Source organism: Thrips palmi, unplaced genomic scaffold (genome assembly GCF_012932325.1).
Source record: "Thrips palmi isolate BJ-2018 unplaced genomic scaffold, TpBJ-2018v1 HiC_scaffold_8, whole genome shotgun sequence".
NCBI classification, from domain to species: Eukaryota; Metazoa; Arthropoda; class Insecta; order Thysanoptera; family Thripidae; genus Thrips; species Thrips palmi.
The window spans coordinates 10,974,888-10,993,406 of NW_023144635.1; the positions used below are offsets into that span (position 1 = coordinate 10,974,888).

The 18,519-nt window shown below is 41.5% G+C and overlaps 6 protein-coding genes across 8 annotated transcripts; 3 read left to right on the forward strand and 3 right to left on the reverse strand.

Annotated features, from left to right (window-relative positions):
- The first annotated feature begins 60 nt into the window (after window positions 1-60).
- Window positions 61-2,577, forward strand: LOC117653494. The gene is made up of 9 exons (XM_034399186.1): window positions 61-336; window positions 423-590; window positions 670-758; window positions 898-1,060; window positions 1,159-1,308; window positions 1,386-1,544; window positions 1,630-1,752; window positions 1,849-2,032; window positions 2,118-2,577. Exons 1-9 carry the CDS (start codon window positions 172-174, stop codon window positions 2,507-2,509), a joined length of 1,593 nt encoding a protein of 530 aa, XP_034255077.1. The 5' UTR covers window positions 61-171; the 3' UTR covers window positions 2,510-2,577.
- LOC117653498 lies at window positions 2,541-4,083 on the reverse strand. The gene is made up of 3 exons (XM_034399192.1): window positions 3,720-4,083; window positions 3,474-3,640; window positions 2,541-3,373 (listed from the first exon to the last, which is right to left on the reverse strand). Exons 1-3 carry the CDS (start codon window positions 3,940-3,942, stop codon window positions 2,828-2,830), a joined length of 936 nt encoding a protein of 311 aa, XP_034255083.1. The 5' UTR covers window positions 3,943-4,083; the 3' UTR covers window positions 2,541-2,827.
- Window positions 4,084-4,200: 117 nt separating this feature from the next.
- On the forward strand, window positions 4,201-5,605 carry LOC117653499 (exosome complex component CSL4). The gene is made up of 6 exons (XM_034399193.1): window positions 4,201-4,448; window positions 4,610-4,725; window positions 4,818-4,892; window positions 4,963-5,136; window positions 5,270-5,351; window positions 5,439-5,605. The coding sequence occupies exons 1-6, from the start codon at window positions 4,418-4,420 to the stop codon at window positions 5,546-5,548; spliced, it is 588 nt and encodes a 195-aa protein (XP_034255084.1). The 5' UTR covers window positions 4,201-4,417; the 3' UTR covers window positions 5,549-5,605.
- A 113-nt stretch (window positions 5,606-5,718) lies between these two features.
- On the reverse strand, window positions 5,719-8,738 carry LOC117653495 (sodium-dependent phosphate transport protein 1, chloroplastic-like). Of its 2 annotated transcripts, XR_004588237.1 has the most exons (9): window positions 8,547-8,738; window positions 8,253-8,412; window positions 8,058-8,170; window positions 7,829-7,966; window positions 7,544-7,748; window positions 7,315-7,459; window positions 7,124-7,238; window positions 6,830-7,040; window positions 5,719-6,705 (listed from the first exon to the last, which is right to left on the reverse strand). XR_004588237.1 is itself a non-coding variant. In XM_034399188.1 (8 exons), the coding sequence occupies exons 1-8, from the start codon at window positions 8,736-8,738 to the stop codon at window positions 6,885-6,887; spliced, it is 1,224 nt and encodes a 407-aa protein (XP_034255079.1). In that variant the 3' UTR covers window positions 5,719-6,884. The 2 variants fall into 2 exon arrangements, 1 of the variants encoding a protein (XP_034255079.1); XM_034399188.1 differs by having other exon boundaries at window positions 5,719-7,040.
- Window positions 8,739-9,246: 508 nt separating this feature from the next.
- On the forward strand, window positions 9,247-12,774 carry LOC117653489 (anaphase-promoting complex subunit 5). The gene is made up of 13 exons (XM_034399180.1): window positions 9,247-9,370; window positions 9,440-9,540; window positions 9,629-9,842; window positions 9,931-10,207; window positions 10,330-10,489; window positions 10,573-10,757; window positions 10,839-10,953; window positions 11,028-11,156; window positions 11,244-11,483; window positions 11,558-11,751; window positions 11,828-12,137; window positions 12,217-12,480; window positions 12,582-12,774. The coding sequence occupies exons 1-13, from the start codon at window positions 9,247-9,249 to the stop codon at window positions 12,699-12,701; spliced, it is 2,433 nt and encodes an 810-aa protein (XP_034255071.1). The 3' UTR covers window positions 12,702-12,774.
- LOC117653490 (phosphoacetylglucosamine mutase) lies at window positions 12,770-16,724 on the reverse strand. Of its 2 annotated transcripts, none has more exons than XM_034399181.1 (11): window positions 16,431-16,724; window positions 16,194-16,326; window positions 15,945-16,108; window positions 15,663-15,864; window positions 15,370-15,534; window positions 14,637-14,805; window positions 14,205-14,317; window positions 13,972-14,129; window positions 13,677-13,893; window positions 13,483-13,598; window positions 12,770-13,395 (listed from the first exon to the last, which is right to left on the reverse strand). In XM_034399181.1, the coding sequence occupies exons 1-11, from the start codon at window positions 16,655-16,657 to the stop codon at window positions 13,248-13,250; spliced, it is 1,812 nt and encodes a 603-aa protein (XP_034255072.1). In that variant the 5' UTR covers window positions 16,658-16,724; the 3' UTR covers window positions 12,770-13,247. The 2 variants fall into 2 exon arrangements, with proteins under 2 accessions (XP_034255072.1, XP_034255073.1); XM_034399182.1 differs by having other exon boundaries at window positions 13,677-13,869; window positions 16,431-16,720.
- Window positions 16,725-18,519: the final 1,795 nt, after the last annotated feature.

An 18,519-nucleotide genomic window follows, 5' to 3' on the forward strand; every position in this document is an offset into this window, starting at 1 on the left:
GCGCATGCGTGCGCATGCTCCGGTGTCCCTCCCTTCCCTCCCTTCTCCCTCCCCCGGCATCCGGCATTCCTTTCAAGCACTTGAACCAGTCTTGCAGCGAAGACTGGTACTGTATTCCCCATCGGCCCTTATCAAGCAACATTTCTCCGTGTCGAAGAATTATTCTCCAATATGGCTCTCCTCAACGGGAATCAGAGTATAGACGAATTATTGCAAAGTGATAACTTCAAAAAAGGCTTGAAGAATGCTGAGATTGTTATCCAGTACATCAACAAGAAATACATCAGCCTCAATGATGCTGACTACACGTCCTATGCACATCATTTGAACAATGTGGTGCGTAGTTACTCCTTAAAATTGAAATTAAATTTACAAATTAGCAATGTTGTGCTGCCCCTTACAAGTTTCAAATTTTATTTCAGCTGACAATGCTTGTCCAACGCATGAAAAACAGCAATCCTCTGTTTAGTACCCTTTATCAAAGAGAGCACTTTGCTGGTAGCTACGCTGATGGACTTAAAATTGGAAAGCCAACTGAATATGACATGAATTTGATAATTAAACTTCCAGTCGACTATACAAAGCTACAAGTAAGACAATTTTTACCCCTCATTATACTTAAGTAAGACATGTATATGATGTGGATAATTTACTCGTAAACTATTTTAGTTTGAGCCCGGAACTCCTTCATTTGTGAAGATTAACGGAAAGGAAGCTTTTGCCAACATCAGTGGAGCTCCTCTATCACCTGACTTCTTGTATGCACTAAATCATCTATAAAAATTGTTACTTAAACCTTATATCATTATTTTAAAGGTGGTTCATGCTCAGCTAGATTTAGTTGAGATTGAAAAATGTATATTGCTTCTAATGCTTTTTATTTTTTGAAAATCTTAGGCGTTGGGTTGATGAAGAGGGATATCTTCTTCAAACAAAATTTCGAGAGTGGATGGAAAGTGTTCTTACAAAGGTCTTTCTAACACTCCCACTAGCTGACTATTCTGATCCGAATACACGCGTCTTGAAGGATGAAGCATCTAGCTCCGAGGGAGAGTACAAAGTAAAAACACAATTTAAATTACAATATCTTAATTTCAACCAACCTTTGTTCAGTTCAAAATGCTTTGTCTCTTTCTGCATGCTGCATCAAATTTGCAGATAAAACACAAAAAAAGTGGGCCAGCAATGACACTCAAAGTTACTACACCCGATGGGTGTTTGCTGGATGTGGATTTAGTTCCTGCATTTCAGTTTGGGCAGTCAGTTTGGCCACCTCCTCCAGTTGCTGCTCTGCCTGAGATCTGCAAAGTAAGTTAAAACTAATTGTTTAGTACAAACCTGCAATTTTACTCTTTACTTATATAACATTTTTATTTCTAATGAAGAAAAAGTCTTGGATGGTTGTGCCTAAGCCAAAAAGAATAAAGGAGGGTGAGACTCTTGATATTAATGACGCTCGAGAATGGAGGATGTCTTTTCTTGACCAAGAAAGAGAACTCCTATCTGGGTCTGGTACTGTTAAACCTACCATTAAATTGTTGAAGGTGTGTACATAATGTATGTGTCCATAATCAATAATCTGAAATTACGTAAAATAATCTACATTTTATTTTCATCTGATTTATTTAGAAACTACGTGATTCCAGCCAAATAAAGCTGTCATCATATGCCATCAAAACTGTGGCTTTGTTTGAAATGAAAAACCAAAGCTCTGAATTTTGGAGGAATAGGCAGATTTATTTATTTTTGTTTGTAAGTGATCAAGTGTTCCTTTTCTTCATTCAAACCAATACACTTATTTGGAGGGTCAGATTTTAATACACTGTGGCAATTTTTCTGTTCAATTAGATGTTGCACCGTTTGACAGAACAGATTCGCACTGGACACATACCATTTTATTGGGATGAAAGAGACGACTTATTAAAGCTTGAGAAAAGAGTACATGAAAATGTAAGCAACCGACTGGCTAATATTTTTAAAGATATTGTCAAAGTCATCGATAAAAATCCTTACATCATTGCAGAAAAACTTTGTAAGTACATTTTCGGTGAACCCATGTCAACAATTGTTTGATTCTATTTGATTCATAACCACTCAACTTTATTATTTTGCTGTAGTAAACCCAGATGAATGCAAGGATGTTGAAGACAATTGCAAAATTCCAACTGCCGAAAAATCTAGACCGAGCGTGGCTCTGGCAATAAATGAAGCTATTACCCAAGATGAAACTGATGGTGGTGCTGGTAGTAGTGGTGGTAGTAGTAGTGGTGGTGTGATAACTCCAAATCAAATTTATTGCAAGCTGGAAGAAATTGCTTTCGGACAGAAGCAAATGCCACAACAGATTTTGAGGGCCATTTTTAGTGGGAGAGAGCCCTTGCAAGGAGCCCACACTAACCATGAAGAATGCCAGAAAAAACAAGCTGAGCTCGAGGAACGCATTGCTGATCTAGAGGACAAAGTGAATCTGATGATGCGTCAGATCAAGAGCTTGACCCAGGGGGCATGACCAAGACTATGAAGTTGTAAATAAGTAAATATTTCAACAATTAAAATATATTTCATTTGATAAAACTATTTAGAGATCATTCTTTGATACACATGTCACAATTTCTGATTTCATTAATTCAAATAATTGAAGAGGAAAACACACAAATGGGAATAAGATATCTATGTTGAACAAACATAAGATGAAATAAAATTGAAAAACAAACACTTAATACTAATATAAAATGGCAACTTTAAAAATTAATTAGGATTCAAGTTATTGACTGTATTCTTACAAATAACAGTATTGAATCTGTTCATCAGTCTTGAAAGAAAAACCTCACCACATACAAGGAATTCGTTTGAAAGGCAAACTATTATTTTCAACCCATGATAAGAACTCTGGTGCTGTAGCGACAACACACTCCAGCAGCGACATTGAGTCACTTTCAGCACGGTGACCATACTCGGGCCCTTTACCATGGATGTGTGAGTACAAATCAACCAGTTTGTAGCTGTCTGGTTTCCCTTGACCCTTAAATAACTTTTTCCTCACAATTTTACCTTGGCTGTCACCGTTTTCATTGTCAGCGTTTTTCCGCTTCAAAGGTGGACACTCTTGTCTAACAGAATGTTTAGGAGTTGTCTCATTTGTCTTTTTAAACTCTGAGACCGATGGAAGCTCAGAATTGATCTTAGAGCACTCCAAATCAGATCCATTTGAAATTAATTGCACAGGCTTCGGTGGTGTCACAGGATCACTGCTGATGGTGTTCCTGACAGGGCTTATAAGACCAGGAGAGGTGGCAAACTTTTGAGATGTAGCAGGAAAAATGGTTCTGTACGCTAGTATGGAGTCTGCACAAAAGATGTCATCTGGTAGCTCCTATAATGCACAGAAGGAGCACAGAAATAATGGGCGAACTTTCATCAAAATGCATTTAATACTGAAGAGGAAATAAAAACTGTTTTATCTAAGTACTTACCTTTTTTTTGGCAGCCAATTCTGATTTCAGCAATTGGAAATCAAACTTCATTCCATTGTGCGCTATTAAGCAAAGGGGTGAAGGCATCCTACTTAGAAATGATGCAACTATATCACAGGCTTCATTATTGAATGCGGGGATTTCTTCAAGTAAAAAGTTGTCCAAACCTGAAAGTATTCTCTTATGTACGACACAAATACGAAAGACAAACTTCATTTGGGGGTTACATCCAACAGCAATACTAACCAGTTATCTCTGTTGCTTCAAAATCAATCCTCTTTTGAGGATAAAAGCACAAACTGAGTTTTTGCAGTACTCTAGGAGCGGATTCACTTTTTCGGTGACTCTCCAGTAAGTGGTCCGTCAAGACACCGATAAATGAAAGCTCTGTGATTTTGGTTTTCCCACCAAATGCAGGCAGCCCACTACTTTCCAAATCAAGTATAACAAAAGATTTGAAAGGAAGCATTGTGGAACAGAGGAAACTTCTTTATTTTCGTGCCTTTGATGGATTTTGATCTGACTGCACACGCTACAAACAACAATCAACATCAACAAAGAAACATCCCCTTTCCCTTTGTCTTGTCACGTCGTCACAACAACGTGACAACGTGACGTCAGACGAATGCAGTAGGTGCCAACTCAACACACTCTAAACTTTCTGAAAATTCAGGGAACCTAACGATTTTGGCTTCGAACGAAGGAAACATGATATATTCATTTTTAATTTAGAATCATGTTTCACAGAAAATACCAGTTCGATTTTGTTTTTCACAATAAATTTTGATTCTGCTTAATTTGCTAGCTTTGTCAACCTTCTAGCAGAAAGAAAGTGTTGATCCTGATCCCCTCACCGCATCTTTTAAATTTATCGGCTAATGACTCGATTAATTTGACTTATGGTAGCTTAAGCCTCTACTCGATTTTTTTCATCAATTTCAGCCATGAATAATGAAACGCTCGTCTGTGTCCCAGGTAAGTCCTGGTTGTGTACTAATTGTCATCTGAGTCAATCTAACCTGCACTGCCGCATGTTTACCTCCACAGTGATATAATATTTCTTCAAATCATACCTTAATATAGGAGATTTTTCTCACAGAATTGAAGCTTTCATTATAATTTTCTGTTTGTTTCAGGCCAACGGCTCAGTATAGCTGACAAAAGCCATTTGTCAGGTCGTGGCACATACGAACGCTTAGGATACATTTATGCGACTCTAGCTGGTGTTGTGAAGGTTGTAAAACAAGACAAAGTTAGTAAATATTTCTTGATTTTCATTTGAATTTTTTTAATGAAACCTTTTTTATTATGCAGTAATGCTTTTCGTTATTTTACTTCAAACAGGCTTCTTTGATAGAAGTGCGCAGTTCTAATGAACAAAGTATAGTCCCTGCTCCTGGGGATATAGTGACGGCTAAGGTATGGTGCTCATTCGCCACACTTTGTGGTATATTATTAAGGGTTTCTGAATAATATATCTATTTTCCAGATCACATTAGTGAAGCAACGTTTCTGCAAATGTATTATAAAGTGTATAGGCGACACTGTGCTATCTCGTCCTTATCGAGGCATGCTGCGCAAGGAAGATGTGCGAGCAACAGAAAAAGACAAAGTTGAAATGATTAAATGCTTCCGTCCAGGAGACATTATTTTAGCCAGAGTTGTATCCTTATCAAGCACTTTCCTTGTCCATTTTCTCTCTTTGTCTTTGACTGATGACTTCTCACTTTCTGTTTACAAAGAATTTGAAAATAGCCACATCATTGTTGTTTTGTATATCCTTATCAAGAACATAGTTACCCATGACTGAGGTCCATTCCTACCAGCTTTCTACTGCTGAAGATGAACTAGGAGTGGTGTTAGCTGACAGTGAAGAGGGTAATTTAAATTTGTTTGTTACGCCCTTATCAGTTGCTATATATTGATAACTGGTCGAATTTTACCACCAATTTCTCCTTATTTCAGGAATGTCCATGGTGCCAGTGAGCTGGACAGAGATGCAGTGCCCTAAGACACACATAAAAGAACTGAGGAAGGTGGCTAAAGTACTACCAGAAAGACTTAGTACTGTGTAATATGTTAAATGATTGAAAGGAGAAAAAATATAAATAATACATGTATATTTAATTTTTTGACGACTTCTTATTTCAACAAAATAATCACAAGGAAGTCATACTTTTCTTTTAGTGTGGAAGGCACGAGAGAAACACATGAAAGTACAAATAAAATATCAGTAACAAGCAAATAAAATATTTTCCTCTATATTTACAGTCCATTTTTTTACAATAACTAATCTCAGAGTACAACTTGCTCAAAGACATAATTAAGTTGCGGAGGGGATGGATGGACATTAGGAGTGCCATGGTGCAACTCCAGGCACGCCTTAAGCCAAGAAAATTGATTGCTATTTTAATAGAGCATCACAATATATGGATAAATTAGGTGATAAGATAAACATTAATCTTTGATATCATCCACAACCGAAATAATTTCACAAATACTCCAGTTAAGGAAGCAAATTATTCATGATTGTTTGAAATTTCATCACCTGCTGTATTTAAACAACTTCTCCGCACCCCTTCTTCAAGTCATTCCTGGTCCAGTGCCATCCTCGATCTTTGGCACTCTATCACGGACCAACAAGGATTACACAACAAAAAGGAAAGGTTTCACCTACATCAATTAGTTACGAAGTTAAGGTGAAATATGATTCAGAAAAATGGAGGTGATTCTCACTTGAGTAATTCTAGAGTGAGCATGTATAATAATTCCCTCATAATAGATCTCAAAATTATCACTATTTTTATGTCAACTTAATGTAAATGAAATTTTTAGGCAAAATAATGCTGCCACAAGTCTTAAATTCGTCCAAATATCAGAAGCATCTCTTTTTCTGCTATTCAGAGCATCTAAATGGAAAAACTAGCTCAATATCACAAAAGTAACTTGAAAAGTGCCTTCATGCCCCAGCATGCTGTTTGGAGGAACACCCCAAATGTTACAAGAATAAACATAGAACACACACAGATTTCACACTTCTGGAGACTAGAGGATCTCATTCTTGTGAGGTATCATTTCGCAGGAGTACCCTGTCCATTGTCATATTCAGCATTTCACTGAATAAGTACAAAACCTAGCCCCAATGCCATTAAAACCCACTCAAAAAGCCTGAATTCTTTCAGGTTGTTTCAATAATTCATCTTGAAGAAACATTATATCACATGTGGATAATCTGTACAAATCATAAACCTTATTATTATAGGCAGCTTAACACTAAATTCGGTACACAGAGTCTTGATGTATCACCACATTTCCTGCACGCTGAAATATTTTCAATATCAGTGCCTAAGATTCACCTTAATTTTCGTTCTGAAATGAAGAGCATCTTGATCTTGTGATATGATTATGAGGTCATAGAACTTGTGAAGCTGAGCTTTGGCTCACATAAATTATAGCACCAGTGAAGTTGATGCCTGCAGCCAAAACAAATACAGGAAACCATCTTCCATGAGATTGTGTCACTAATTCTGCAGTCAAAGGTCCACATAAAATTCCTGGGATTGTTGCCTGCCGAAAAAGGAAGAAATGAGATAGATTTATTACATATTATAATATCATAAGACTAGAAGTTCATTATAAACTCAACAAACCAGTGTATTTGAAATGGCAAATGTCACTCCTGCATGATTTGGAGCAATGTCAGCATGATTGCTAAGATGTCCAGCTGAATTGCAAGCACACATACCCATTGATATGGAAACAATACTGAAACATACAAAAAGTTGTAGCAAATAAAATGTTTTGCAAGTGAATGACAAATGAGGGTATTGAAATCACTTACATAACTGCAGCCAGCATGTTGTCAACGGCACAAAATGCCAGCAAGAAAATTCCAGGCCCAAGAAGTCCTAGGATGGTCATCAGTCTTCGCACAGAGAGGACAGTCCACCGACGTAGTATTAATGTGTCAGCGAAATGGCCTGAAACTACAACACAAAGAAAAGGAGTCAGTTCCAAGAAGTAAATAAATATAAAATCTCTCAAACTGATTAAGAAAAGAAAAGACTTACGAATTCCTGTCAAGGAGTTGACCACATAGGGTACAGCAGTTAGACTTATGCTTTCTTTGTTGGCACCAAGATTTCGGGCCAAATACGTTGGTAACCACTGCATGATAATGTAATTTGACCAATTCATAGCAAAATGTGCTATATACAATGCCCATAATGGCCAATGGCTGACAAACTCACACCACTGAACATTGGGGTTGGTGACCTAAAGAAAGCAACACATTAAAATTTTAAAATTGTGTTATAAAAAAATCTACAAGGGATATATTGACGTCGATAACGCACCTTAGGAACAAATAATGGTATTTCATCAGCTGAAGTACTAGAGTTATCATGGTATAACATTAACCAAATAAGAACCCACGTAATTCCAAGGGTTCCAAACAGATAAAAACCAGTTTGCCATGCAAGATGAGGACACAACTGTGAATCAAAAGCAAGGTTAAAAATAATTATCACAGTATGTCAGGAATCTGCAATTAATAGGCTATCTCAGAAATAATATTGTCCTTACAACAGAGGCTGCAAATTGTCCAACAGATCCTGCAGCAACAAGATAGCCAAAGGCGCGAGATCTTTCCTCTATGGGAACACTATGTGCAAATATGTGAAATATTGTTGGCAATCCTAAAATGAATGAGGATAAAGTATTGTGAATTGAAGCTGATAATTGCCATGATAGTTGATTGCAATTCAAAGGAAAGCTTACCCAATCCTTCACCGAGGCCCAGGAGGACCCGACAGAATATAAGAGCTGGAACTGAAGTCGCCAGGAGAGGAGTTATAGTGGTTGATACAGACCACAGAAACACAGCAAACAAAAGGACTAATTTGCCTCCAAAACGGTTAGCTGCACAAGCGCCTATAATCTGAAACAGTGAAAGGAACAACAAACATAGTACAACATCTGTTTGCACCCCTGCCAAATAGCAAGGGAAAGCGGAGGGAGTCAATGTGACATGCGTCAAGACGAACGAAGCTAGACACATTTTCCAATAATTACCTGGCTGGTAAAATAACCAAACGCAAATGCGGACAGGATCCATCCTTGCCAATGAAGAGACCACTTGTACTCATCTGTCATGGGCACTATGGCAATGGGCATGATGACTCGGTCCGCGGCATTGATGAAGTTGGCAATGGAGCAGAGGGCAACGATTCGCGACGTCTTGGCCAACATCTTCTGTCTTACCATATTTCAAACACGAAGCAAGCAGTGTAATTAACAGAGAACTTGACACGAATACGTGGACCGTCTAGGTTAACGGCGACCCATGACAGCTTCGTCGAAAAAAAAATAGACACTTCGTGACGAGTAGTGCTGCAGGTCATAAATTTCACTTCATTGGGCTACGGTACGGATGCCATGATTCAAGATAACTTCGTAAATGGAACGAAGGGGAAAAAACTCTTCAATTTGTAGTTTGATCCTTTTTGTTTATGGTCTATGTTTGAGATGGGTGCGTTCCTTTAAGGGCCATGTTGCACCGGTCAAAGACGGTCGCGGTCATACAAGTTACCAGAACGTACCTCAAGTCGGCCGGTCGTTTTGAATGAAAGTTTGAATCACAGAGTGTGTATGACAACAAATGTTTGCTTGTTTCTTTGGGGGATAAACAAGGCGACAGTCTAAGTGTCATGCACCTTTCTTAAGTTCAATTCTTATTTCATTACGTAAACGTAATTTAGGTTTAACCTAAGAAATGGCTGCAAGAGAGTTTCTCAATCCTGTTAGTAACCAGAAGACACTACTTAGAGAAAACATAACCCCTCACAAAATAGCAGTTGTCTTATTTATCAAAGAGTTTTGCATGATAAAAGCCAAAGGTAAGTCTCAGAAATTGTTTAAATTCTGAGTATTCTATTGGTCTGTGCTAACCTAAACTTGGATTTCAGCTCGACCAGGCCAACTTCTCACTTGCGAAGATGGATCATTCTACAGTGTGGAGGCTGTTCATCGTAGAGATTTTTGTATGCTTGTTCTCAAATTAATCCAGGTAAATTTCAATTTGAAATTTCTGTACCTTCCAATGTGAGCATCAACATTCCTTCTTTTCTATAACAGTAACATACTTGATTTTTCAGTGCCCTGATATGGAATTGTCAGAATTTATGGGTCTGTTACACTCTGGCCAGTATACATGGCTCCCAGCTCACATTTCAGCGCTCAAAAGGACTCTTGCTGAAATTAATGAGGGTGGAGTATGTGCCATTCAGTCGCTCATACATGATCTCAACGTCACTGTCTTTTCCGATTCAGCTTTACTTCAACCTGTTGTAAATAAGAGCAGTATTATAGGTAGATTGTTTGTTTTTTTCTGGCAATAAACTTAGACAATGGCTTTTCTTGTGCTATATGAATCTTATACGGTTTTGTCTTATTATAGGATTATTTCTTCGACGAATAATTATATTTTTTGACAAGCTTACCTTTTCGCAAGTTGTTGCTGTCTACCGTTCATTTAAAGCTTATTATTTTCGAGCAAAAGTGGCAGGAACAGATCTTGGAGGCCCTCTTGATAATCCAGCAGTTGGAGCATCATCCACTGTAGGAGATTCTATGCTTTCGGAAAATATGCATCTTTCATCTACCATGGGTATTGATAGTGAGTACAAGTGCAGCAGTCCAATAGGAGTGGGAATGAAGACAGAACTAATGGCACTGTAAGTAATATAAATGCCTGTATTTCCCTCTTCTTTTTGTTCTTTATAAATAAATAATAAAGTCATAGATTGATTGAAGCATGCCTTGTTTTCAAGTAGCATTCATTTTGTTTACCATCTAGTGAAGGAGAAGCTGTTAGCTGGACTAGAAGACAAGCAGAGCTATTTATAGCTCAACAAGTCAATCTTCTGCAAAATAATGAGAGTCTTGCCCTGCCTCCACCAAAACTTCAAGACAAAATAAGGGATATCCTTCAAGCAAATCCTGACTATGCTGAGGCAGTATGTAATCTGCCTTTCATTTATCTTTGTTTTCTTTGTTCTTGATCTACAACTCAATATCGCATTATTTTGCTTTTGTCCAGCATTACCTCAGTTATTTGAATTGCTTGAGAGTGCGGGAATATTGTGGAGCAATCGATAGCCTCTTCCACTGTTTTGACCGCAATACGGCACTGGCTGCGAGCAACAATTCCACTGATGATAAAAACAGAAGCTTCCGTTATGCCACTTTAAACCTAGCCATTCTTCATGCTCAGTTCGGACAGAAGTATGTATTTATAAAAACTCATTATTTTGTATTGTTTTAAGTTGAAAGGTTTGTTATAATAATAAAACAATTGACTTTTAGAGGAGAGGCATTGTGTGCATTGAGAGAGGCAGTTCAAATGGCCCATGAAGCTAATGATGACGTCTGTCTTCAGCATGCACAAACTTGGTTGTACAGATTAAGTCGAAACAATAAGGTAAATTTAGCTCAGTGCTTTAAGAGAGAAGAAAGTCTTATAGAAAGTATTCTAAAATTATTTTTCTCCCCCAGGATGTCTTAATTCAACGTTCTATTAACCGAAGTTCTGATCTGAAACTCAGCTATTTAACGAGCCTTGGTATTCAGTCATCTGCTCAATGTGCTGGCATTGCAGGGACAAAACCAGCATTAGTGTTTGAAGTAACCTATTTTCAGTTTGATTCATGTTCTGCCAATGGTAATACTCCCATAAATGATCCCTTTAATCAAGAAATTAATAATTTACAGGTCTTGATGAAGAGTGATGCATTAAACTGTCAGAACTCTTTGCTAGAATTGTTGGCAAACAGTTTTGCTCAGAAGGCTGCTCTGTGGCTCTTGTATGGCAAAATGGAAATGAGCTCGCTTTCCAGTCAACTCTTACTCCGCTTGCATACTCCTGATGCTGCCCTAATGCCACAATCTGGTTTCAGTGGTGAAAGCACTTGTCTTGCCCTGTGCTGTGTAGCTAACAATTTCATTCAAGAAGTAAGATAATGGTCTTGATTCTTTTCCCTTCTTGTCCCTTTTAGTTAAATAAATAATCTAATTCAAAATTTTAGGGCAAATATCAACTGGCATCAGTTTTATTACAACATGCACGTCAACAGTTTCCTCATGAACCTATGTCTCATGCTTGGATGTATACGGAACAGCTTCTGTACTTCTTTGAAGCCTTGCACAATGGTCGTTGGCAAGAAGCAGAGCAGGCTGTTACTCGCATGTCTTCTGTCCACAAATGGGACAGTTTGTTGAGGTGAGTGACAGTTTCTCTCACTGTATGTACGGCCGAAAAAGACTCCTTAAAAACCTTCCTTTTCTCTATGATTTAGAAAAGGAGAACTTTTGCTCTCCAAGGGTGATGCTGTGGGAGCTTCTGCTGCTGTTCATCCGGTCCTGGATAATCCAACTTGTGAGACTGAGTTGGGATGTGGCATTGGTATAAACAGTGCGCAAGGCAATGGAGGAGCCAGGTTGGCTTTAAGAATTCGTGCTCTAGTTCTTACTTCTGAAGCTCATCATATCAATGGACCAGGTCCTGCCACAGCTGTTTGTGTTCTTACCACTGCATTGGCTCTGGCCCAGCAGAACTATTTGGACAGCCTTGCAGCTATTGTTGCATGCCACTTAGCACATCTGCAGGTAAAATGATAGAAAATATTGCACTCGCTTTTGTTATTTTTAACCTTATACTTTATTTTTTATTCCTTTTTATTCCTAGCTTCAACTTGGGTTGCCAACACAAGCACTGAGACTCCTAGATGAATGGTTATTGGTTGTGTTGGCTCATGGTGGAGCATATGATAGAGCAAGAGCTTTACTTTTACTTGCAAAATGTCGAGTGGCAGCAGCAACTGCATCTCCAACAAGTCAGGCAGAAAGACATAACATTGTAACTGAGGCTATCAGCACACTGGAGAGATCCAAAAGCCTCTTTAACCAAGTTGAAGCAACATCAAGGGTGAAGGATGTCCTCTACTTGCAGGTAAATTGTTACTGCCCTCTCCCACCATCCAAAATTATGCTAAAATTCTGAAAATGATAATCTGATATTCTTTTCCCTTTTTTCGTTATGTTTATTTTCAGGCTTTACTGTACAATGAAGTTGATTGTGTGGTGGGAAGAAAGAAATGTGCTCTTGAATTTCGTGCACTTGATGAGCAACATCCAACTAAAATAGCCACAACTTTATTAAATCGTTTTTAAGAAATATTTATAAACTATTTTTGTAAATATAAAGTGAATGTGATATTATAAAAATGTGGGCTCTGAAGTTAAATGTATGATTAATCTTTATTTCAATCTGGCTATTTCTAATGGAATGTGTAAAAAAAGAAAACACACCCAAATAATACATCAGAAGTAACAATTTATATACTCTGTAAAAAAGTAACCATCGCTATAAAAAAGAAGTGCAAATGCACCATTATCAGTTCATAAAAAAATAAGTGGTGCTGTCTACAGACTATGGGAGGCTGCAACTTGTTGCAAATAACTTACTCTAACCATCACCCAAAATTAAGTATAAAAAATAGCTCAGTTAATCGTGAATAATAACAACTGAGAAAAGAAAAGTGAAAATAAAATTCCCTATCACCATAAATCTTGAGCATTTGGCTGAGTGATATCTTAGTAATCAGTCTAGGACAGTTGCAGTTGTGATGCTATCCTTGTAAAGAAAACTTCATTATTCTTCAAAAGATGCCACTTCACTTTTGCGCAGAAGTCCAGTAGGTACAAAGACACTTTTGTTCATTGTTGAATGACCCATGTTGGAGGATCCCCTATGCCACCAGCCTTCTGATGGACCAGCTTGGCAATGTGCACGGCTAATTTGTCTGCATTTGCTTGAGTGTTAGCTTCCGCATACACTCTAACTACGTCCTCCGTACCTGATGGTCTACAATGGATAGAAAAAATCTGAATCAGCATTTTCTGTGAAGTCATGTGTGGAACGTCAATTTTTATGGGAGTAAGTGTAACAAACCTGACGAAAGCTCTCCCATCTGCAAACAAGCCTATCAGTCTGTCAAAATCTTCCTGTAAACCTTCAGGTTCTCCTATGTGACATTGTGGATCTATCACTTTGATAATGTTGCGGTCCTGTAATTTCAAGCTGCTACTTGAACAAACTGTTACAAAGTGGTACTTTTCATCAAATTAATTAGCCAGGAACTATACCTTCACAGTGACTTTCAACTGGCGATTTGGTAGATCTGTGTAACAATTTTCCCAGGTTTCAACACTCCAAGCTCTAGCATGCAAAATAGTTTCCACTATGAGTAGATCTGCAATGGCATCTCCAGTTGTCTCATTAACCATATCGATGAAAGTTAGCATCTTCCTAGCAGCACTCCTTTTACCACCAGCTAGCCTGTAAACAGAAGAATTATAACAACTGAATTCACCTACTGTAGCCTGTTGACAAACTAAGCTTGAAATGTTATGACAGCTAGAGGAATCAACGAGTAAATACCTCTTGTCTTCTCGTAAAGCTTTAATTAACACCTTGGCTTTTTTGCTAAATAGAACAGTGCCATGTCCATTGGCTTCAAAATATATACCAATATCAAATTCTTGTGCCTTGTGGTGTAAATGCTTGACTCCAGTGTGGACACATGCAACTGGTATTTGCTGAATAATAAATGAATGTTGTGACATACAAAATTCCCTTGAAAAATACATCTCTTTATCCAGATCTATGCTTACCAACACTTCTTTAATGTATTTAGTTGAGGCACCATTGGCATAAGCCGTTTGGACTACCCCAATATTAAGCTCCATTCCCATGATGTCCAACAAATTTTTAATATATCCAGCCACTGAAAATTATTTTAAAGCAAAAATGTTACCTTTCACAACTACAGTTGCCATCTCACTTATTACTTTTATTATTCTTTTAGAAACAGTTGAAGACACCAGCAAATCTTTTAAAATTGCTGCAGCACAAATAAGGATCATTTGAAACAAAAATACGGACTAAACACAGTGAGTCATGGGCAAGTTGCCAAAATGTGCTGATAGCCTGAAGTTATTGGCAGTGCTTGCGAGGATTGGAATGCTACTTGCTTCAAAACAAATAGAATGAAAGAACAAATTAAATATATTACTACAGTAGCTTGCTGATGAAGTTTGACTCACCTAGTGATGCAATACGGTCACCATCCAGCAATCGGAATTTCACTGACTGATCTTGATAGTAATAAACTATTCTGTCAGCATCTCCATCAAATGAAACACACCTATCCTTGGATTTGATGCGCACTCGCTTGGGCAATGTTTGACGCACTTTCACATAATCGGCACCAGACTGGAAAGCACATCAAAGTCCTCATTGAAGCAATTTCTTAACACAAAACTCGTTTTCAAGACTTTCCACCAACAAACCTTAATTCTTGCTTTAGCTAAATCAACAAGAGCAGCCTGGCTTACTCGTTGAGCCAATGACAATGACATTTTGAAAACCCTACACTTTGCACAAATAAATCAAAAGGTCCCAGATGGTGTTCCTACTGCCAACAAACTGCCCCAGAGGAAGTGTGCAGCCCTGTGCATGTTAGCTGGCCTAGTCCAACACTGACAGTGACAGTGGAGTGGCAAGGCGTCCATTGGAACCCACCTGCCCCCTCATCCCCTTGCCAAAAGATAGGCTCAACCTTTCAAGGGCAACTGGTAAAATTAACTGCAGTGGAGGGAGGGCGCCCGATCCCCCCTCCCTCCCCCTCAATTATCATGGGGCACTGTACAACAGTACTGAGTCAAACAGGGGAGAGGATATGAGGAGAGAGAGACAGACAGACAGGAAAATATAGAAAGTAAACCTAAGACTTGGAGTGACCAAAAGTAAAATTAAGAGAATAAAAAAATTACTAACCTCATGGTTGAGTTCCCCTTCTCCCACATTAAAAAATTCAAAGGTCAACAAGTCTTTGAGATGTTTGGCCATTTGCTCCATTGCTGGTCCACCGACACCATTTGCCATGTCAGCAACAATGATGGGGGTGTAGTCTCCACAGTCTGGACCTCTTTCACTTATTACCTGTCAATATTTGAGTGATGCATTATCATAAAACAGTTTTGCTTTGGCATGAGATATGTCAGCACAAGGTGCATCAACATCACATAACATCTGCAAAAAAAAAAAGTGTTATCATAATTTAGTTTTACCTCTTCGCGGAAAGCCCTGAATGCTGATGTTAGCTTTGAGAAATAGCCCTCTGCTGTGGGAATCCCATATTCATTGTTGGAATTGTATGCTGCTACAAAATAGTGAAGCATTGGTGTTGTGACAATCCCAAAGTCTTTCACTGAGGCATTGAAAAGTGTACTTCCTTCTACAGCAGCATTTGACAAGTGTGGACTGCTGGGTCTGTAAATACATAAGTTACAGAAATATAAATATTTAAATAAAAGAGCAAGTTTTTAGAGCATGCAGAGGTAATGTTTGACCTGGTGTCCCTCCCAAAGTAGACACTTGCTGGCTTGTCAAGATCAATTTTCTCTTGGTCGACAATCTGAATAATAGTTGCACTAAGCTCATCATCCTTCACGTTTGCCAAGTTTGTTGCAATGGTCTCCCACAGTATTTCCAACATTTCACCTGAAGGATCAACCTGAAACAAATAACGTGTATGAGTTCATTCATAAAGTTCGAAACTAAGGACAGAATGTGAAGAGAAAGTACCCAACCCAGCTTACAATTTTCACTCCGTTGTCAGCAACCGGGTTGTGGGAAGCAGTTATCATGACCCCGATTGTCGCTCCTTTTACACGAGACCTCAGGGCGGCAAGGATTCCGATTCTGTACAAGACATGGTCCAGGTCGACAGCTCTGAAACAAACAACATATTGCTTAACATCAAGATAACCTCCCACACACCTCCCACCTGATGGCGATTCTCTCTCGAGACCTGTCATGCCATACATTCTACTTACTTGGACCGAAAACCGGCCGTCCCATACTCAATCGCTTTCTCATGCTTTCGCGAATAATCAGTTTTTCCCTTCGCTTCGGCCGCCAGAGCCCAAGCCAACTTCTTTTCAGCCGTTCCAGACATGGTGATGTTGAACGCTGACGTCGACGTCGCAGCCGACGGTGCAGACGACAGGACTGGAGCGGCTATGAGAAATGTACCGTACAAAAGTCTCCTCCAACTATGCATGGCGCGCGCGATTCGAAGCACTGCGCTCGTGTGTTCCCCCACGCTGCATTGCGCTGCGCTGCGCTGCACTGCACTGCACTGGTGGGGTGGGCAGCCCCCCTCCCCCCCCCTCTCGGCCGCGGGTCACTGCTCCGATAGGCGCGGCCGCGGTGGTCAGTGGTCACCCCTTTCCACTACGAAGGGATTCGTCTTGTTTATCGGCGTCTGCTGCCACGACGCGACACGAGATGACGTGACCCCGGCTGGCCCACTGTGTCGTCCGTGATGTCGTTGCCTTCCGGTCCCGCAAAGGCCAAGGGCGTTCGGAAGGTGGACCAGTCCGTCCTGGTGCCGGTGCATCGCGGGGACCTCGTGCTGCCAGGACCACCAGGACCCGGGCCGAGTCAGCTGACGGGCCGGCGCCTCGCGGAGGGCCTCGGGCTTGGCAGTGGTGGCAACGGAGGCGGTGGTGGTGGTGGCCCCCGCGGCGCCCCAGGAGGCCTTGCGTGCCCCCGCCGCCGTGCCTCGCCGTGCCTCGCCGTGCGTCGCCTTGCCCCCGAGTTGCGCGCCGCGTCGCGTCGTCGCGTGACGAGCCGAGCCGAGTGTTGATGCCGAGCCCAGCCGATGCACGCGGCGGCTAAGTAAAGAGGCGAGCCGTCTGGTGGTCGCCCTCGGCCTGGCCCCCTGCTGCCCCTGCCCCTGCCCCTTCCCGCCTTTAGCTCGCGACTCGCGCCCCCCGAACCCGAATAGCTCGGCGACGCGCTGCGGACGCGGCCGGCGCATCGGCTCGGTCGGGGCGTTTTGATAGCGTGGCGTGGCGGAGCGTGGCGTGGCGTGCGTTGGGTACGTTGTCCCGCGGGCCGCCCAGGCCGCCCAGTCCGCGCACCGGCTGGCTGCAGTCGCGGGGAAGTTCACCAGCGGCGCGGAGCAGCGCGACGACCAGGACGCCGTTGGACGCCGTCCACGCCGCCGAGCACGCCAGCGCCCCGCTGCCACCCGCAGCTCCGCAGCCCCGCCACCTCGGAGACGCGCAACAGGTACCGGCGCTGCACCGCTGCACCCAGAGCACACACCTGTGACTCAACACATTTTCCCCGACGCCTTGTTTTCTGTTTGTTGCTGACATTCTCGCCTGTGTGCACCTTGTTGCTGCGCTTGTTTTCTTGTTTTCGCTCGGCGCAGGCGGGCCTTCCCTCGCCTTCCCTCGGCACTTTGCCGGTTTCTAGTTAAGACCGTGGCGCTTCGGAATGTACCCGCCGCCACGCAGCGGCACCGAACCGACTCCCCCGAATTTGTGCTGCACGTTCCTCCCGACCAAGAGGGCGGAGAAAGCCCCGCAGAAGGACCTACCTAGCAGGGCGCCTAGACAGGAAGCGAACCAAACAACGTGTCGTAGAGTGTGGTGTGTACTGTACGAAAATCTTGACACAGTTCGGGCCGCCCGCCGCCATCCGTGTTTGTCGGGGCCGTGTGGCGGCCGGGCGTTATCGGTCTCCGCGGGTGGCGGACTGCACACTGATTCCGAGATTCCGTTTTCGTCGCTCTGTCTCTCCCGCACTCATGGGTGCGCTGTATGGGTGGCGAGCACAAAGGGAAGGCCGTCGACGCGGCCAAGCGGCGAGGCGGCGAAGAAAGGGCCGCGCGGGTTCGGGTTCGCGACTTTGAAGGGGCGCGCGTGCGGGATTGCGACGTGCGGTGTTGCTCGGGCTGCCAGGGCGGGAAGGCGGAGTGTGCTGCCGCTTGGACTGCGAATTGGCAGCCTGTTGGCAGTGATTTGCCGTGCGGTGTATAATAATAAATGATAATCGGATCCCAGCCCCCCACCTATGGACCAGACCAGGCCGCGCCGCCGCCGCGCTTCACGCGGAATAACCTCGCAAAGT

What these genes read in the sequence shown, in the direction of transcription:
- LOC117653494 (XM_034399186.1), top strand. Translation starts at nt 172, where the DNA reads ATGGCTCTCCTCAACGGGAATCAGAGTATAGACGAATTATTGCAAAGT. An exon ending in CCTCTATCACCTGACTTCTT is followed by an intron (nt 759 to 897) that starts GTATGCACTAAA and finishes TGAAAATCTTAG; the next exon opens with GCGTTGGGTTGATGAAGAGG. An exon ending in AGATTTATTTATTTTTGTTT is followed by an intron (nt 1,753 to 1,848) that starts GTAAGTGATCAA and finishes CTGTTCAATTAG; the next exon opens with ATGTTGCACCGTTTGACAGA.
- LOC117653498 (XM_034399192.1), bottom strand. Translation starts at nt 3,942, where the DNA reads ATGCTTCCTTTCAAATCTTTTGTTATACTTGATTTGGAAAGTAGTGGG. An exon ending in TGAAGCAACAGAGATAACTG is followed by an intron (nt 3,641 to 3,719) that starts GTTAGTATTGCT and finishes GAATACTTTCAG; the next exon opens with GTTTGGACAACTTTTTACTT. An exon ending in AATTGGCTGCCAAAAAAAAG is followed by an intron (nt 3,374 to 3,473) that starts GTAAGTACTTAG and finishes TGTGCATTATAG; the next exon opens with GAGCTACCAGATGACATCTT.
- LOC117653499 (XM_034399193.1), top strand. Translation starts at nt 4,418, where the DNA reads ATGAATAATGAAACGCTCGTCTGTGTCCCAG. An exon ending in GGGATATAGTGACGGCTAAG is followed by an intron (nt 4,893 to 4,962) that starts GTATGGTGCTCA and finishes TCTATTTTCCAG; the next exon opens with ATCACATTAGTGAAGCAACG. An exon ending in GTTAGCTGACAGTGAAGAGG is followed by an intron (nt 5,352 to 5,438) that starts GTAATTTAAATT and finishes TCCTTATTTCAG; the next exon opens with GAATGTCCATGGTGCCAGTG.
- LOC117653495 (XM_034399188.1), bottom strand. Translation starts at nt 8,738, where the DNA reads ATGGTAAGACAGAAGATGTTGGCCAAGACGTCGCGAATCGTTGCCCTC. An exon ending in GGGCCTCGGTGAAGGATTGG is followed by an intron (nt 8,171 to 8,252) that starts GTAAGCTTTCCT and finishes CATTCATTTTAG; the next exon opens with GATTGCCAACAATATTTCAC. An exon ending in AACATGCTGGCTGCAGTTAT is followed by an intron (nt 7,239 to 7,314) that starts GTAAGTGATTTC and finishes TGTATGTTTCAG; the next exon opens with TATTGTTTCCATATCAATGG.
- LOC117653489 (XM_034399180.1), top strand. Translation starts at nt 9,247, where the DNA reads ATGGCTGCAAGAGAGTTTCTCAATCCTGTTAGTAACCAGAAGACACTA. An exon ending in TTGTTCTCAAATTAATCCAG is followed by an intron (nt 9,541 to 9,628) that starts GTAAATTTCAAT and finishes TTGATTTTTCAG; the next exon opens with TGCCCTGATATGGAATTGTC. An exon ending in CATGCTCAGTTCGGACAGAA is followed by an intron (nt 10,758 to 10,838) that starts GTATGTATTTAT and finishes ATTGACTTTTAG; the next exon opens with AGGAGAGGCATTGTGTGCAT.
- LOC117653490 (XM_034399181.1), bottom strand. Translation starts at nt 16,657, where the DNA reads ATGCATAGTTGGAGGAGACTTTTGTACGGTACATTTCTCATAGCCGCT. An exon ending in CTGACAACGGAGTGAAAATT is followed by an intron (nt 16,109 to 16,193) that starts GTAAGCTGGGTT and finishes TATTTGTTTCAG; the next exon opens with GTTGATCCTTCAGGTGAAAT. An exon ending in GATGGGAGAGCTTTCGTCAG is followed by an intron (nt 13,396 to 13,482) that starts GTTTGTTACACT and finishes TATCCATTGTAG; the next exon opens with ACCATCAGGTACGGAGGACG.